This window comes from Tinamus guttatus, unplaced genomic scaffold, assembly GCF_059628265.1.
Source record: "Tinamus guttatus ecotype Peru unplaced genomic scaffold, ASM5962826v1 Tinamus_guttatus_pri_ptg000098l, whole genome shotgun sequence".
Lineage (NCBI taxonomy): Eukaryota > Metazoa > Chordata > Aves > Tinamiformes > Tinamidae > Tinamus > Tinamus guttatus.
The window spans coordinates 134,975-152,438 of NW_028288632.1; the positions used below are offsets into that span (position 1 = coordinate 134,975).

At 40.8% G+C, this 17,464-nt stretch overlaps 1 protein-coding gene across 3 annotated transcripts; it reads left to right on the forward strand.

Annotated features, from left to right (window-relative positions):
- The first annotated feature begins 599 nt into the window (after positions 1-599).
- Positions 600-11,639, forward strand: HAO2 (hydroxyacid oxidase 2). Of its 3 annotated transcripts, none has more exons than XM_010223882.2 (8): positions 600-655; positions 2,854-3,007; positions 3,745-3,896; positions 4,613-4,896; positions 6,939-7,154; positions 8,329-8,487; positions 9,989-10,058; positions 11,311-11,639. In XM_010223882.2, exons 2-8 carry the CDS (start codon positions 2,877-2,879, stop codon positions 11,364-11,366), a joined length of 1,068 nt encoding a protein of 355 aa, XP_010222184.2. In that variant the 5' UTR covers positions 600-655; positions 2,854-2,876; the 3' UTR covers positions 11,367-11,639. The 3 variants fall into 3 exon arrangements, with proteins under 3 accessions (XP_010222184.2, XP_010222185.2, XP_088376909.1); XM_010223883.2 differs by having other exon boundaries at positions 4,616-4,896; XM_088520783.1 differs by having other exon boundaries at positions 2,854-2,920.
- Positions 11,640-17,464: the final 5,825 nt, after the last annotated feature.

Genomic DNA, 17,464 nt, shown 5'->3' on the forward strand with positions numbered 1-17,464 from the left:
CTTCTTATGTGGGAATGGTCAATTCCTTCCTGCAAATTCTTTCTATTTCATTAAAGAGCACTTCTTTGCTAAAGCACAAGCATCTCACATATATACTCTACTATTTCACTCTATTGAAATCCTATATAATTTCAGTGCACCTTCAGTGTGAACCTTGGGTTTCTTGATGTTCTCACATGTCCTCACATGGAAATGGTGCTTCACCTCTATTCCTTCTCCTGCTTGGAGCAAGGAGCAGGGAGCACTGCCAGCCCATATCTGAACAGGGCTGCACCAGCTTCCATACCTCCTGCCATCCTCAGGGACAATTTAGGATTTTAGTCAAAACCCCAGAAATGCTGTTCTTTCCATGAGTGCAAACATAGCCTTCAGTCACTGCCAAACAGCACAGTTCCATTGCTGTTTTCCAAGTAATGACCTTATTGACAAGGTAGACATTTTTGGAAGGGCCTTTTAGTGGACTGGTAGCAAAACAAAGTCAGCGTTACACAAGCAGTGCAAAGTTTGCTGCAGGATTGAGCTTTAATCGCTTGTGGTTGCTTATTGACTCCAGAAAAAAACAGCAGCTACTTAGCAAAAAGTCATCACACAGGCTGTTTGTAGGCTAGCTTGAAACAGAAGATCTTGTCTTCTGCTGCTCACCCTGAAACGCAAAGTAAGTCTTAATTGAGGGACAATGAGGCTTGGGCCTGGGTCATTTATGATTACTATTTATTCTGCCATGAAAGGATTTGGTTTATTTTTTTGTGCTTACTGACTTTGATCTTTCTTTCATCAAGGAAAGGGAAACTCATGATATGTTGTATATGGTATATTTGGATATACAAAGACTTGTGCTATCAACAGTGGTTGATGAAGATATTCAGACAGGTCTTAGGATATTTTTACCATCCTGATACTGAATTGTCGTTAGATGAGACAAAACACTAATTAAGATATCAGTCAAATTTCTTCTTTGTCTTACATTTGATTTTATTATTTCAGCTCTTTGCTAGCATAGAATTATGGTTACTGATTTTCAAGTGTATTTACACAGTGATCTCTATCAGTAAGACATCCATGTTTGCAATTTGATGAACTGGATTTGTGTAAATCGCCTATGTGTTTTTCTGTGTCAAAAGTACACAATATCAGAAACATTGGACTCATTCTGGTGAAACTTGAAACCTCTGCTAATCTGCTGTGAAAGGCTAGTCTTGACAGTCAGAATATTTACTTCTTCCTGGACATTTTTAGAAAGATTACATTAAAACCACAGCTGTTTTAAAACTCCATACTGCAAAACACCTATCTTAATAAAAAATGCAAAAAGTAATTATAAGAAACTGTTTAGCAAAATGATCTTCCCTATGTTTTATACAGTGTAGTATACCATGTTCCTTACACCCAGAAATGATTTGTTAAGATATCAACTTGCATAGTTATTTTGTCCTGGCTGGTTCACAAGAATAAAAGATTTATATTAATTTGACTGAAAATTTGAGTCATACAACATCACTTCTGTTCCTGGACAGACTGAGAGTTGTTCTTTGAATCATGTTTCATGTTGTGAAATTTGCTTGTTGTTCATATTCTCCCATGGTTTCTCCAAATTTTGTATGTTCTTTCCTTACCAGGCATGAATGCTGCAGTGTGGGAAGTAAACACCAAAGGGATATTTATTTATTTATTGCCCAAGAAATATGAATATTCTTACAAAATATTTTGTGTTTTTTCGACAACTCTAGCCTTGAGTCCCACTCAGAGACTGCACATAGCTTTACAGTGCCTTTATCCTGGAGCAGGTTACACGTAGACTCTGTATTTACTTGCTTCTGAATTTTATGAGCTTGGGTTTAGCCAATGCACTCAGTAATTAAGAGTTTGATTAGAGAGGAGAAAGAATACAAAGAATGAAGTTCTAAAACAATCTTCCAGGAAAATTAGTGAAACAAATAATCCATTTTTTTGAAGGAATTTATGATAGAATTGTATGACTGCTGAAGCAGAAGACCCAAAGTATCCTCAGACTTCTGTTCACTAAGGCAGAATGGAGACACAGATATACAAGTTTCCTCTTATTTTCTGCATCAGCAAGTTTTTCTCATACTAGAGCAGAAGATAAATGGCAAGATTTAATCAAGATCAGATTAAATAATTGTGGACAGAGAGTAATCATAGTTCAGTAAAGCAATAATTAAAAGTGAGAAAGAAATTCTGATTCCAGAGGGATCGTAAGAAATAAAAGGACAGATTCTTCCTGTAATTCCTTTAAATCTGATTGCACTTCTTGGAGTTATCACTTAAAAAGTCAAGATCAGGACTTGAAAGTTTAGGAAATGTGTCACCTATGTGGCTTAGACTTGTGTGTGTGACACAGTATTCCCCAGACCAAGTTCAGCAAGCAGCTATACCATGCTGACTTTGAAACATTTTTCCAGATTCTTTTAGGATGGATTAACCTCCAAAGTTCCTTTATTTTGCTAAATTTTTTTATGATTTTGTGACAGCTAATCAGGAATTGAAATCTAGATTTACGTTTCTGATTGTAGCAAGCTCTTGTCACTCCCCTTAGACGGTGAACCTGTATGAAGGCCAGTCTTGTCACTATTTCAAAACTCAGGCACAGGGCATTTAGGCAATAAGATATATGACCTACATTTGTTCAGGAGGCAGTGTGAAATTAGGTGATCATCTCAAGGTGATCATAGGAGCACAATAGTCTCAGAGACTGAATGGCCCAACAAACTGGAGGATCCTTCTCAACAACTCCACTACAAGACCAAGAAGTCAAATGACATAAGAGTGCACAGAAGAGAGAATGACAGGTCAGCATTTAATTTCTGCTCCATATTATCTCTTTTTTTCTTCCAGAGTTCTCAGAGCATCTCTCTGAAATGGCTATGGTGTGTCTGTCAGACTTTGAAGTTTATGCTAAAAAGTATTTACCTAAGACTACTTGGGATTTTTTTGCAGCAGGAGCAGATGATGGGACCACTCGGGATGACAATATCCTGGCATATAAAAGGTAATGTGAAGGGGAAGTGAGGGTTATTATACTGGAATCTGTTAAATTATGTCTGTGTGCAAGCGTGTTTGGCATTTGTGCTCAACTTTCACAAGCAAAGAATCCTAACATCTTGTCCTCTCTGACTGATCCCCAAGCAGAATGCACTTTTCTGTATGACATTCACTACACCCTCTGATATTAGCCAAAATAAGAAGCAGATTGTGTGAGGCATAATGGACATTGAGGATACAGGCAAATGGTATGGTATGGTTCGATGTAAAAGAGGATAAGTGACTATAATAGACTAAGATGCAATGGAGAGCATATGGTTGGCTGCAGGAATCCCAAGTGTGAATACTGTGGGATCTGGGGACTATGCTGCAGACAGTGAGGGCAGGTACTGTGCAGTGAACCTAGAATGATGTAGTGGAAGACAGAGACCTGGGATAATTTGTTTGGAGGGAGCACAGGGAGAACAAGAGATATAAAGATTGGTGAGTAGAAGTGGGATGTGCAGGAATGATGTATTGTGACCCATGAGTGGGAATATGGGATTAAATATAGCTGTAGCTGGCTGAAATGTCCTGTGAAAGCAAACGGAAGAATCAGTTTCACATGACTATGCTTTCTTTATCAGCTCAGATTCCTGAATTATGATGGGTAAATGAAGATCTCTTTTCCATACAACATCAAAATCAGAAAAGCCATTGGGCAGCTACATCATTGAAGAGTGTTTTATTGCTATTGCTTTACAGAATTCGTTTTCGGCCACGTGTATTGCGAGATGTATCTGTGATGGATGTTAGGACCAAGCTCCTGGGAACTGAAATCAGCTTTCCTGTTGGAATTGCCCCGACAGGCTTCCACCAGCTTGCGTGTCCTGATGGAGAGAAAAGCACAGCGAGAGGTACTCCATTCTGTTGCTGTCTAGCAAAAATGGATTTGTGGAAATGCTTTTGAAGCATCAAAATTTCCACAGAAACTTAAGGAAAAGTTTCTTAACAGTGAGGGTGACTGAGCACTAGAACAGGTTGCCAAGAGAGGTTGTGGAATCTCCTTCTCTGGAGATATTCAAAACCCACTTGGACGCAATCCTGTGTAACATGCTGTAGATGACCCTGCATGCAGGGGAGGGTCGGACTAGATGATCTCTAAAGGTCCCTTCCAAGCTTTATGATTCTATGAAAACTCAGTAGAAAATGTAAGGAGCTCTTAGGATGATTTGTAGTGTGATGGATCGATCTCGGCCTGTAAATTTCTTGTGGGAAAGAACTCCTGAAGTGAGTTTCAGATTGCATTTGCTAACACATTCCTGTGAGGTAGTAATCATAAAGATGAATCTGCTGTTTTCAAAATCAGTTTCAAAATGAAACAACACTCAGTGAATTACTTCTTGCTTTCCTGTATTCTTAATCATCATCCTACAATACTGCATGGTAAAAGTTGCCATTTTTAAACCCTGAGATGTATATGCCAGCTGGTTGAGTGCCATGTTTGGTAGAATATACATAAAACAGCAGTTCAAGTGTTCTCTCTTACCCATATATGAAAAATCCTGTAGCAGGGTACCTGATAGGACTATTCAAATAACATTGATTCTGACTCTTTTAATACATCCTGAAGCAGCCAAAGCCATGAACGTTTGTTACATTGCCAGCACATACTCCACCAGCAGCCTGGAAGAGATCTCTGCGGCTGCCCCCAGCAGCTTCCAATGGTTTCAGCTCTATATCCACCGCAACAGGGCGGTTTCTAAGCAGCTGGTCCAACAGGCAGAGGCCTTGGGTTTCCAAGGCCTAGTCCTCACAGCTGACCTGCCCTACACTGGCAAAAGACGGGATGATGTCCGTAATGGCTTCCGGCTTCCTCCATACATGAGCCTGAAGAATTTGGAAGGAGCCTTTGAGGTTTGTAAAATGATGAGGTTCTCTCATTCACCATTCTGGTAAATACCACATGAGAAAGAAACATTGAGTAACTGCTACCTTGACATCTGCTGAAACCAAGGCTTTTTTTTTTGCCCAATCTGGTTCTATAGTGTTCCAGTTTGATCTCTGGCTGACCAGGATTCTGACTTTAGAGAAACTTATTTCCAACTCTGTTTAAAATATAAGGATGAGGATAAGGCAGAAGTACTTCATGCTTCTTTCCCTCAGTCTTTAACACCCAGATCAATTATCCTTAAGATGCTTGGTTCCCTGAGCTGGGGGAAGACATCTATGGTGAGCAGAAAAAAAGCCCCATAATGCAGGAGGGAACACTCAGTGACCTGCTACTCCACTTGGACACAGGTCTATGGGGCCACATGGGATCTACCCAAGGGTTCTGAGGGAGCTGGTGGAAGTGCTCACCAAGCCATTCGCCATCATATATCAGCAGTCCTGGTCAACAGGGGAGGTCCCTGGAGGCTTGCTAATGTGGAGGATTCAGGGAACTATGGGCCTCTCAGCCTGACCTCGGAATCAGGGAAAGTTATGAAGCAGATCATCTTGAGGGGCATCACACAGCATGTGCGTGACAACCAGGGAATCAGGCCCAGCCAACATGGGTTCATGAAAGGCAGGTCCTGCTTCACCAGCCATCTATGACTTTCCATAGAAGGACCTTCTCTTTCTGTGACTGGGTGACCCACCTAGTGGATGAGGGAAAGCCTGTGGTCATGGTCTGCTTAGACTTCAGGAAGGCCTTTGATACCAGTCTCCCACTGCCTTCTCCTGGAGAAGCTGGCACCTCATGGCTTACCCATGTGGACTCTTTGCGGGGTGAGAAACTGTCTGAATGGCTAGGCCCAAAAAGTGGTGGCAGATGGAGCTAAAACCAGCTGGTGACCAGTCACAAGTGGTGTTCTCCAGGGGTCAGTGCGGTGGACAGGCCTCTTTAATATCTTTATGGATGGTCCGGATGAGGGGATTGAGTGCACCCTCAACAAGTTTGCAGACACCGCCAAGCTGGGAGCAAGAGTTCATCTGCTTGAGCGTAGGAAGGCTCTGCAGAGGAATCTGGACAGGCTGGACCAATGGGTTGAGACCAAACGTATGAGATTCAACAAGGCCAAGTGCTGGGCCCTACACTTCGGTCACAACAACCCCATTCAGCGCTACAGGCTTGGGGCAGTGTGGCTGGAGAGCTGTGCAGCAGAAAAGGATCTGGGGGTGTTGATCGACAGGTGGCTGAACATGAGCCAGCAGTGTGCCCAGGTGGCCAAGAAGGCCAATGGCCTCTCGGCTTGTATCAGGAACAGTGTAGCCAGCAGGACCAGGGAAGTGATCCTTCCTCTGTACTTGGTGCTGCTGAGGCCACACCTTGAATACTGTGTTCAGTTTTGAGTCCCTCACTACAAGAAAGACATGGAGGTCCTGGAGCGTGTCCAAAGAAGGGCAACGAGGCTGGTGAAGGGGCTGGAGCACAGTCTTTAGGAGGAGCAACAGAGGGGATTATTTAGTCTGGAAAAGAGGCTCAGGGGACACTATATTGCTCTCTACAACTACCTGAAAGGAGGTTGCAGTGAGGCGCAAGTCGGTCTCTTCTCCAAAATAACTATGAAAAGGTCAAGAGGAAATGGCCTCAAATTGAACCAGGGGAGGTTCAGGTTAGATATTAGGAGAAATTTCTACATGAAAAGAGTGGTGAAGCATTGGAGCAGGCTGCCCAGGGAAGTGGTGGAGTCACCATCTGTGGCAGTGTTCGAGAAACATGTAGATGAGGCACTTAGGGATATGGTTTTAGCAGGCATGGTGGTAAAGGGCTTATGGTTGGACTTGATGATTTTGAAGGTCTTTTCCAACCATAATGATTCTGTGATTCTCCCCCAATAACACACTCTTCACAGAGGTCATGGACAAGTTTTTAAGAAAGTTTAATTAGTCTTTTTTAGAGCAGGGAAAGACTTTAAGGAGTATATCTATCATTACAACTTAAAATGAGACTTCCTTATGCTTCATGGCTATAGGGAGATGACTGTTCTGAGTATGGACTCCCACCGAACAGCTTGGATCCTTCAGTTACCTGGAATGATATCCACTGGCTGCAGAGCCTTACTCACCTGCCTATCATCATTAAAGGCATCTTGACCAAAGAAGATGCAGAGCTGGCAGTAAGACATGGAGCTCAGGGTATTATTGTGTCCAATCATGGTGGAAGGCAACTGGATGGAGGACCTGCCACGGTAAGTGGTACTGTTGATGTCTGTTTGTTGTATGCATGCTTGTGCTAAGGTGGGTGTCTGTATGCGGGTGGCTGTATACAAACTTTTGGTGGATTTGGTGCTTGTTGTATGTCTGTGAGCATGTGAAGATGTCCTTTAGCTTTAAATTGGTAAGCTGCAAGTCTTGGCATGTGCTACCCATGCAAGTATTTTCTCTGAGCCCATGTTAATGCAGATAAACCACTGTCAGTATCCAGTCTAACATAGTAAAAGTTGGTTTGCCTATTCTTCATCAGCTGGTACAGCGCACATATATTCTTTGTGCAATCCAGCAGGAAAAAATGAAGCTCTGGAGTTGAATATGTAAAAATGAGAGTATAATGTATTCTCATTATCCATCTCTGCCAAAACATGCATAAACAATACGGCTAGACTTAATTAGAGATCTGCATGTGTATTTAGAGACTCAGCACTTGTATGAGTCAACGTAAGGCTAACACACTTGGAGAAAAATTCCCTATTTGTTTATCCATCCAAAAAAATAGGTTGTTATGACATATGTGTATTTCACTGCTTTAATTTGGCTTCATTTTTCTCCCTATGCTTTACTCACAGTAAATGGTCAGTTTTTCTGACTGTTTGTTTTACATTTTTGAATTGGAGAGCATCCCATTCTTACTGACTTAGTCTCTTTTTTTTCCTCTGTAAAATAAAAGTATGCACCAGGGAATTCTCTGCTAGGTCAAGGAGGGCAGTAATAAATAAAATTTTGTTATAAATGATGAAGACATAATAATATACATTACATCCATATTAAACTGCTCTTCTACCTTAAACGTTTTTTTTTTTCATAGACAGAAAATCCAGAAAAACCACAACCTTAACAGTCCCCTGGCATCAGGCCTAGCAGCAAAGGATTGTCACTGTGCTTTGAAAATGTTACTGACTTACCAGAATGCTATCAAAGAATTCTAGCATAGGCAAAGTACTGGAAAAAGGAAAGTATCTGGCAAATTTAAAATGGAACTGCACTTTATTTTACAGCTTTTAGTGCTATTTGAGATGCATTTTTACATATCATTTTGAGAACATATGCTAGTAAATTATTCCGTATTGTCTGCCTGGTTCACATTTCTCACTTTCGTGTGAGGATCAAAAGCTGACTTTCAGTGTGAAAGCTCCTCCTTCTTTGCAGATTGATGCTCTGGTTGAAGTTGTGGAGGCTGTACAAGGCAGAGTTGAGGTTTACTTAGATGGTGGAATACGAAAAGGCAGTGATGTATTAAAGGCACTGGCACTGGGAGCCAGATGTGTCTTTATTGGAAGACCAGCTTTGTGGGGGCTTGCTTACAAGGTAAGGAAGTTTGAGATTTGTATGTCTACTCCTCACACTCTCCAATACTCTGAGTTACTTCAATCTCATAGAGACAGTTTTCATCAGTGAGGAATCTGAAGCATTTTTTACTTTCGCTGAATTTTGAGTGAGAATGCCCACAGTTGAATCAAAACCAGACATTCTGTGTGATTAAAAATAGCAGGAAATTTTCTGTTTTAAAATGTGCTTTTGAAGTTGAAAACATTGCTTTGTGGGCATGATTTCTTAGTGTTGCCATTTGGTGCTAAAATACTGTAGGATCAGGGTCTTTAAAAAAAAATAGGAAGTGATCTTGTTGCAAAGATGTTTGTGAAAATTTTATCTGCTTTCATTTTACTAGGAAACAATATATGGTTTTAGTACAGCAGCTTAAGAGTGGTGTTATGAATTCTTTAGAAATATATAGAGATCTCCATCCCCTGATTACTTTTTTTTTCTTCTGGCCGGACTGAGCACAAGCCTTGTGGGTACCTAAGTGAGCTGCTACCATCCATTCCACCTTCTACCATTTGACCTTTGATGCTTCTTAAGTATTAGCACATTTGTTTGATCCCAAATCATAAATCAGGCTTCTGATGCAGAAGATTAGCATGCCATATTGAAAAGTAAATATAACTATATATTTTGTTTTACTTTGCAAAGCTTTTGCTTTTTAGTCTCTGGATTGGTATGTTTAAAGATCTGCTATAGAAAAAGATAGTTTTATGGTACAGAAGTATTTTCTATCTTTGAAGTGAGAGATCCAGCAGTTGCTGAGTTGCTTTCAAATTTTCCCTTGTGGGAACAGACAGCAGACAGTATTTTTTGAGTTCAACAGTATCTTGGTATCCTATTCCAGAAGAATTTCTAGAGATGTACCTCTGTGGCATTCCTTCAACATACAACAAAGGAAGGGCAAGGACAAGCAGTGGCATTTTCTGCACTCAAAGCATTCTGCATTATAAGAAATAAAGAGAAAAAAAAGAATATAGGAAAAGGAAGAATTCCTCCAATATTTTACAGTAAGATAAAAAAAACACATACATCTTATGCGGTTTGAGCTTGTTGAAGCCATTTGTTCAGAAGAAAATGCACACTGTACTATTTCATCCCTGTATCTGAGTAAACTAAAGTTTTTAAAGCTTTGCCATTTATAAAACTCTCAGTACTTCATAAAATGCTCTCAGCATTGCCAAGATTGACATTTTAAAACAAGCCAAATGGCCTAAGTTATCTGAAAGCTAAAAAAAAAAAGCAGCTAGAAAATGTCAGAAGTTTTGCTTTCTTTCCCTGTTCAGATATATTATGAAAGGAAAAGCATCTAAATTAATTTATCATGAACCAAGCATATCCATCATATCATTTTAAGTGTTCATCGGCGTGAGTGACTAGAACTGGCCCTGATTTAAGGGTCTGTCCCAGCTCTCACAATGAAAGCATCCAGCTGCATTGTTGTGGGCCAGTGCTCCTTTCACCCTGACTGCTTTCTCTGTTGGAGCAGGGTGAAGAAGGTCTTCAAGATGTTTTGAGGATTTTGTGTGATGAGTTTCGTTTGTCAATGGCTTTAACTGGTAAGCATTTTGCAGGTTGTTTTCAACTGGTGATGCAGAGGGGGTACATGCAATAGTAGCTTTACATCCAAGCAGACTTAATGAATCAGAAAGAAACTATGTGAATTGTGCTGGTACTAGCTGGGATATTCTTTTCTTCCTGTGAAACCATTTTGCATTTCATGTGCCACAGCAATGAAGCTTATAAGGAGGGCGTAAGCGAGGAGCTTTCTGATCTGATTTGAATTAAAGAAAAGCAAAATTGCTAAGGAGACCCAAGCAAAAGTTGCAGATTCTGTTCTGCCAGGAATAGCATGTTTTCCAGTATTTGACAATCTATACTGGAGTAAAATGCAGCCTTTTTTTTTTTTTTCAGTATGAAAAGTTCAGAAAGACTGGATTCAGGATTTTTCTCTAAGTGTGAGAGATGCCAACGTGCTAAAAAACTCTCCAGAAAGTCTCTCCAGACTTTCACTGTTATCCCTACATCTGGGTCTTTCACTTCTGCCCTCACCTATAACTGACATTTGACTCCCTCGTGGAATAGCAAATCTGTGCAGTTTGGCCTCCAATTGCACCCCAAAAACATACAATGGTTTACTCTTCACGTCCAATGTAGAAGAATTTAGGCATCAACAAATGGTCCTATCCCAGTTCAGATCATGCTTTAAAGAAATTTATACTGCCGTAATTGCAAACCCAAGTAGGTAGCAACCCTGCCTAAGAGGCAGGGCATCTAGAGTCCATTGGAGTAATTCATGTTACTTTTTGTTTGGGTTACTTCTGCAACTAGTAAAGATTCTTAAAAGCATTTTTTTTAAGAGGAAAGCTTGCAAGAGGGCACTGAAGTCAGAAAGAGTAGCAGGTTAGTGCCTTTTGGGTGAGGCTCTGAAATTCCCCTTGGATTTAGCCAAAGGAAAAGTTACTGCAAGTTTCCATCTCTGGACAGTTTAGGCATAAAGGTCTTTCAGCTCTGTTTCTTTACTGTCTACCTTTCACTTCTGGCTGCATCAGATCATTGCCTGCACAGCCTGTTACAAGGATCCGTTTTTTTTCTAATGTCTAACCATCCTTGTATGGGAAGTCTGGTGCCTAAGCAGAAGATGCCACAGACTAGCAGGACTTCTGTGAGTAAGCTGTTGGAATGCCAACCTATCCCTCCATGGCTTGTACAGGATTAGTTTGTAATGTGAGATTCTGTGAGAAAATCTTCCAGGTTTCCTCCACGTTTCATTCTGTCACTAACAAGTCTGAATTCTCTATTTTATTTCAGGTTGTTCTAATGTCTCAGAAATCGGCTCGCACCTAGTTCAATATTCAAAGCTGTAAAAAGCCTCCTGCAACACCCTCTGAACAGAAGCAGCTCACACCAACAGCTGAGGTCCCAAAACAGACTGAAGAGAGAAAAATGAAGTGCAAATGTTCAACCTATAACATACAGCTGATAAAATCTTTAAAAAGCACCCAAGGAGACTAGGAAGATCTCATGTTATCAAAGATCATTCTTTGCTTTCATTGAGGCCAATAAGTTCTTTAACACTGCAGATAATTTCTATTCGCTTAAATACATTTACTTAAAACTGTCTGTTCCCTGGCATTACCTGTGTTGTGCCTGGCTCCCAAATTCTATTATGCCTGGCAGTCAGACATTCTGGAAACTATGTCCTTTGCTTCTTCTGCCTGATCTTTCTACCTAGTTTGGCTGCCAGTCCAGCTACAGGTCTGCCTTTGAGGAAGTCCTGTACAGCTATCTCAAACAGTTTGGATGGAGATACTTATAGCAGTATAAGTGCTGCTATACTGGACATAGCTGTGGACATACTTATGTCCAGCTATGGACATACTTATAGCAGATTGGAAAATTAGATCAGCCAGCTAACAGGTTCCCTGGCTCTCCTTTACAGTAGTGTCATCTTTTGCACTGCGTATAAAAAGAGAGATGAAATCAATAGTGACCCAAGAAATACCCTCACAGCACTCCTGCATGTCCTTCACCTCACAGTTAATTCAGAGCATCCTCAACAGGACACTCAGGCCCTGTCTATCTACAGAGCACAGCATAAAGTTGTGGTAGTGCATGAATAACTCACATGATACTCTGCGCTCTTTGCGCGTGGAGGAGAGCAGCTGCAGTGCAAGCTAATAGCAGAGATACCTGTAACATGAGACCAGCATGTTACATTTGTCATTGGGCATAGTGGCTGCTGTAAACTCTTGCTCTCTGAGGTAAAAGAAATGCAATCATCAGTCCCCTTTCCAAGTTTCTACCTGAGACACTGGTCTTTCCTCCTTATAAGGAAGCACAGTTGGGCTTCGCCACCCATCCGTCTTCAGTGGAGAGTGATGAATCCATAATTGTAATTTGGAGATTTTTGTTGCTTTCTTTCCTCTAATCTTCTTTCACCTGGATGTTTCCTTTTCTGTGGCACTCCCTACAGCACAGCCATGGACTACTCCATCTAGTCTCTCTTTTCCTGTTTCTTCTCTTTTCATTGTTTCTCCTCTCTCTTTCTTGCTAATCCTTTTCCCTGTCGTTTTTCTTCAGTCCTCCCATAGGCCATTATGTTTATAAATTCCTGTCTAAAAAGATGTTGTTTTAGTGAGGGTTGAGGTTGTTTAGGGTTTGTCTATGTCATAGGCTGCAATATGGCACAGGAATGCCCAGGAATTGCCTGGGGACTAGAAACATAGGGCTCCTCTTGTAAGCACAGCAGCAGTTTCTGGCAAGCTGTCCTTTGCGCTGATGCTGCTTCAGTGTTACCAGGGTTATGCGCTCCTAGGCTCTGTAGTCTTATTGATGTGTTCGCACAGTGCGGTGGTGGAGGTGGTATTGCCTGCTTCCTTTTTGGATGTAGCCATAGAACCTAAAAAAGAACATATCAGAACAAAGGCTACAATCAAATTTTTCAGCTCACTCTTTTTGTGCTGTTTGTGATTAGCCTTGGCCCCCCGTGTACTTAGAAGATGCTTTTAATCATTTTTGCTTATCTAAATCACAAAATCACAGAATCACATAATGATTGAGGTTAAAAAGGACCTTTGGAGATCATCTAGTCCAACCCTCCCTGCACAAGCAGGTCACCTAGAGCATGTGGCACAGGGTCACATCTGCCTGGTTTTCAATAAGCAAAGGAAACTCTACAACCTCTCAGGGACAATCTGTTCCTGTGCTCTGTTATCCTCACAAGTCAAGATTTTTTTCCGCATATTTAGATGGATGTTCCTTTGCTTCACTTTGTGATTGCTGTGAATTCAGGTTGCAGCATTGTTGCTGCTGGTTACTAGAGATGCATTTACTTTAAGCAGCTCTAGCAAGGAGGTGTTTAACAACAGTTTGTTCATTTGTAGTTTTTATGCAATGCTGCCCAATAAATGTGTAAGTAGAACTCATCTAAATGGTCAAAGAACCTGTGCGGACAGTTGCTCTTCGTTATGAATTTGCAGTGTAAATCAGTGGGGAAGTGGCCAAGAGAAATGGTGTGTTTAGTAAAGAATCTCTACATAGGGTTTATCTTATTTAAATCCCCTGGTATTTAAAGACTGGTAAACTAGAATTGTATAGACATGAAACCCACTTCTGTATCTCATCTTTAAAAGTGCAATGTGATCTTAAAAATACCTGTTAAGGGTCCTGAGTTATTGTCTTCTTGTTAATCATTTTTAGGCCGTATGCAACCCCTGGAATAGGCACTGTTTATATACTGCACTTTTAGGGCAGCAAAATGGCTAAAAGATACTGGGCAACAACATGATATCAAATGTCCCTTTGTACCAAAGGAGTCCCAATTTTCTGGGCACCTGCCCTGCTTACTGCCCCTCCCGGTGTTTGCATGCACACAGAGCTCCCATTCTTGTACACTCACAGCTCTTTTTATGGTTCTGCTCTCCCAAATCACCTGACTCTGCAAGAAGGGCAATAATTCAACCAGTAATTACTTGGAGGAAGGTGTAAAAGGAGCCCTTGGAGCACAGAGCTATGCAAGTTTCCAAATGTTGGTTCAGTGGATCTGTAATTGTTAAGTGGCAGAGTTTCAACAACAAAATGCCAGTTCTCCTCCCATGAAACAGCTTTTCTGGTCAAGATGCGCTCCTGGCACACAGGAAACATGACTTTCCCTTAGGAGCAAAGGGCATGTGTGCCCTCCCTTCCTGCTGAACATGCTACCCATAGGCTCCCAGTGTACAAGTGGCAGCCCTGCACCGCCTCCTGTTGTGATAATTAATTAGGAGACTAAAATGAAGCTTGTTCAGCCTTAGACTTACTAGATGTGAAGCTTCCAGCATATGCAGTGGAATTAGATGAAGGTGCTTACTGGCACACCTGAATCAATTGGCTGACCTCTGGAGAGGAGCTCCAGCATGCTATCCCTGACACCTCCAGGTGGCTTCACATTAAGCGTTTTCATTGTTTTAGACCTAGTTCTGACTTGTCTTACTCCATCAGGCTTTAATTCTCAAAGAGAAAAACAACTCACAAAAAGTGAGTCATTGCCAGTGACCAACTTGAGGCAGTGAGGCACTTCCATGGCTCAAGACCTTAATGTTTTTCCATGGGGCAGCCTGCTGCTTCAGTTGTTGCTAGCTGGAAGTGAGATTGAACAGATGTCTGTAGCAGAGAATTTTCGGTGAATGTTGTTGCTGTCTTGTGGAGCTGATGCTGTAAAATAGGAAAGTAGATGGTGGGGAACTTGGACATCTGCACTTAAGCTCTGTTTCTATGGAAACAGGGTCCTCTGTCTCTGTAGTAGAATTGAATGTATGTAATTGTTACAAATGTGAATAAAAACCTTCAGGGAGAAAAGCCACACTAAGAAACCCAGAGACATCTCCTGGAACTGAAACAACATCTGCTGGAACTGAAACAATCATGATGGAAATTCTCTGCACTGCTGGACTCATTTATTGTAGCTTCATTGACACTGTTGTTGAGTACCATGAGAACTAAACCTGTTATGAAGGAAAGGTAATTTCATACAATGAAAATAAGTACAATGGTTTATTCTGTGATTTGAGAAGGAACAGCTTGTAACTCATCTTTTCTGTTTTTCCCATGGCACTGAAGTTGGGGAATGGTGAGTAAAAAGGCAGATGGAGCTGAAGGCCATGTGACCCCTTCCAAAGGAGAACCGGAAAAATTGCATCCTCTGCTAAAGCCATTCTGTAGATTTGACACATGAGACAGCATAAATTTCTTAAACCAAAATTATTTAGAGGCCACTGATTTGCAGCTCTCAGGACCTGGATGTCTACTGCAGTACACCTCTAGCCAGACTTGAAGAGACATGGGGCACTTGCAAGTGAGAAGATGGCCAGCTGAAGATGTTTGGGACTGTAGGCTATCCTGAATGAGCAGCATTGGTGGAGCTGTGCTCTCTTGTCGTCCAGTTCTGTGTCTTGCTATTGGCCATTTGCAGTCATTCTATTTTTCTATCTAATTTTCCAAACTATATAGTGACCTAAAACATCCCTTACCACCCCTCCCACCCTGACCCCACCCCCATCCCTTCTGCCTTGTCATGTATTGTCATGATTGTCATGTATTATAAGATTGAAGTAATGATGCCTGTTCTTTGGATTACTCTGACCTGTTCCCAGTCATTCTTCTTGCTGTGCACTGACTGCTGATGGCAAAGCAGAAGCAGATTCTGGATTTAAAGACCCTCATGGTGCACAATAGGTAAAAGAATGTACAACTTTTAACTCCAACATTTCCAATCCTTTTAAATGTTTCACTCATCAGTATAATTAAATTGAATTTGATTTCCTCTCTGCTCCCATCTTTAATTTACAGCACATTTTTTTACCAACAAAATAGTCCAAACGTAATTATTTTTCTTGATGCAGTATAAAAGCAAGCTAAAACACAAATTATATGCATTTCAAATTAATATTGTTAAAATTCGAAGATTTGGAAGAGTGAACAGAATTCACGTTACTATCCTGGTCTGGAACTCAAGGGCATTGGCATTTCTATTTGTTTTCAGCTAACCTTTTTCCAGATTCTTTTTTTGTGCAATTGTGCAACCAATGAGCAAAAACAAGGAGCAGTGAGCAAGCACTGTGCCTTGTAACATGCTGTTGCTTCATCTTTGTGCACTTGTCTTGATTTAGATACCAGGGAGACTTCAAGCCTGTGTGTGTACTGTCCTGTCCCATCCCCTCTTTGCCAAGGGGATCTGAGAATTGAGAAGGATCATCAAGCATTACTGTAATATTGTTCTTATTTTCTTAATGTACAAATAGAAGAGTGAGGGGAAGAGAAGATTTTTCTAGTAAGTTAGTGCCCCAGTAATCAGTGTCAAAAGAGAGAAATTTTTGCGGTATTAACACTGTCAGTTTACTCTGTTTAGACCTGAATTTCTCCCAGATATTAATGTGTCTACAATGATCTTACAGAGGCCTTCACATGGAGGCCTTTCTCTGTGCTCCAGTAATAACAAACCTTGCTGGCAGACGTCCTTCAGATAAGCCCAAGGAATAACACCACATCACACATTTTGAAGGACTTCAAGGATTTGCAAGAAAAATGAGAGAACCATGTTGGTTCAGTCTTGAGCAAGCCATATGTTATCTTTAACTGCCTAATTGGAGGCAATGGAGAGTATATAGTCAGACTTCTTGGAGAATTCAGAACAGGAAAAGATGAAAGACAAAGGGGCACAAGCTGCAATGATGAAAATCATGATTACAAGTTAGGAGAAGAATATTTTTAAGGAGAAAAGAATAAAAAGCTATTTGGTGGGTGAGCTTAAAAACAGAACCTAAAGGCTGCAAATCTGCAATTTTTCCAAGCCTTTCAAAGTTTTCTATGATTTGAATTAAGCCTTTGCCAATGAATGCCAAAATCTCATGTCCCCTTTCTACACTCTCTCTTGCTGCTCTCCATTATTTGATCATTGTGAATATCACCAATGTAATTTCAAGCAGGGTTAAATCTATTACAAACATCTTGGCCTGAAGGTGTTGTAAACATGTCTGCGGGAGGCAAATATGGGCAAAAGCTAGGAAATATAATTCTACCTAAAGCTGAATAGAAAATGAGACTAAATGCTCATTTGCAATGAATTGCCCAAATCATATGTTAAATAGTACAGGAAAGAATGCTACAGGTAAATATTTCTGGCCCTGAAGGTCATGAAAGAAAAGCTTTTCATTGCTTTTTTTCCCATACACTACAAGAATTTTGATACAACTGAAATAGCAGGTATATTCTGTGTCAGACTTGAATGCACAGAAAGTTTGAGGCCTCTTAAGGTGGTTATCTTCATACCTAGATTGAAGTGTCTTAAAACTGTTGCCAACTATTACAACTTGTTTTTATTCAGAGTTTGTTTCAGCTCTGTTGACTAGCTCTCCAAAAGTTTTAAATCTTACTGTCTCATGTCAATTTGTATTTGCTAGAGGCAAGAAGATGTTTGCAGTGGATG

Bases quoted from the DNA above. Each gene is read 5' to 3' on its own strand.
- HAO2 (XM_010223882.2), top strand. From the start codon at position 2,877: ATGGCTATGGTGTGTCTGTCAGACTTTGAAGTTTATGCTAAAAAGTAT. The intron at 3,008-3,744 runs GTAATGTGAAGG...ATTGCTTTACAG, and splicing joins AATATCCTGGCATATAAAAG to AATTCGTTTTCGGCCACGTG. The intron at 3,897-4,612 runs GTACTCCATTCT...TACATCCTGAAG, and splicing joins AGAGAAAAGCACAGCGAGAG to CAGCCAAAGCCATGAACGTT.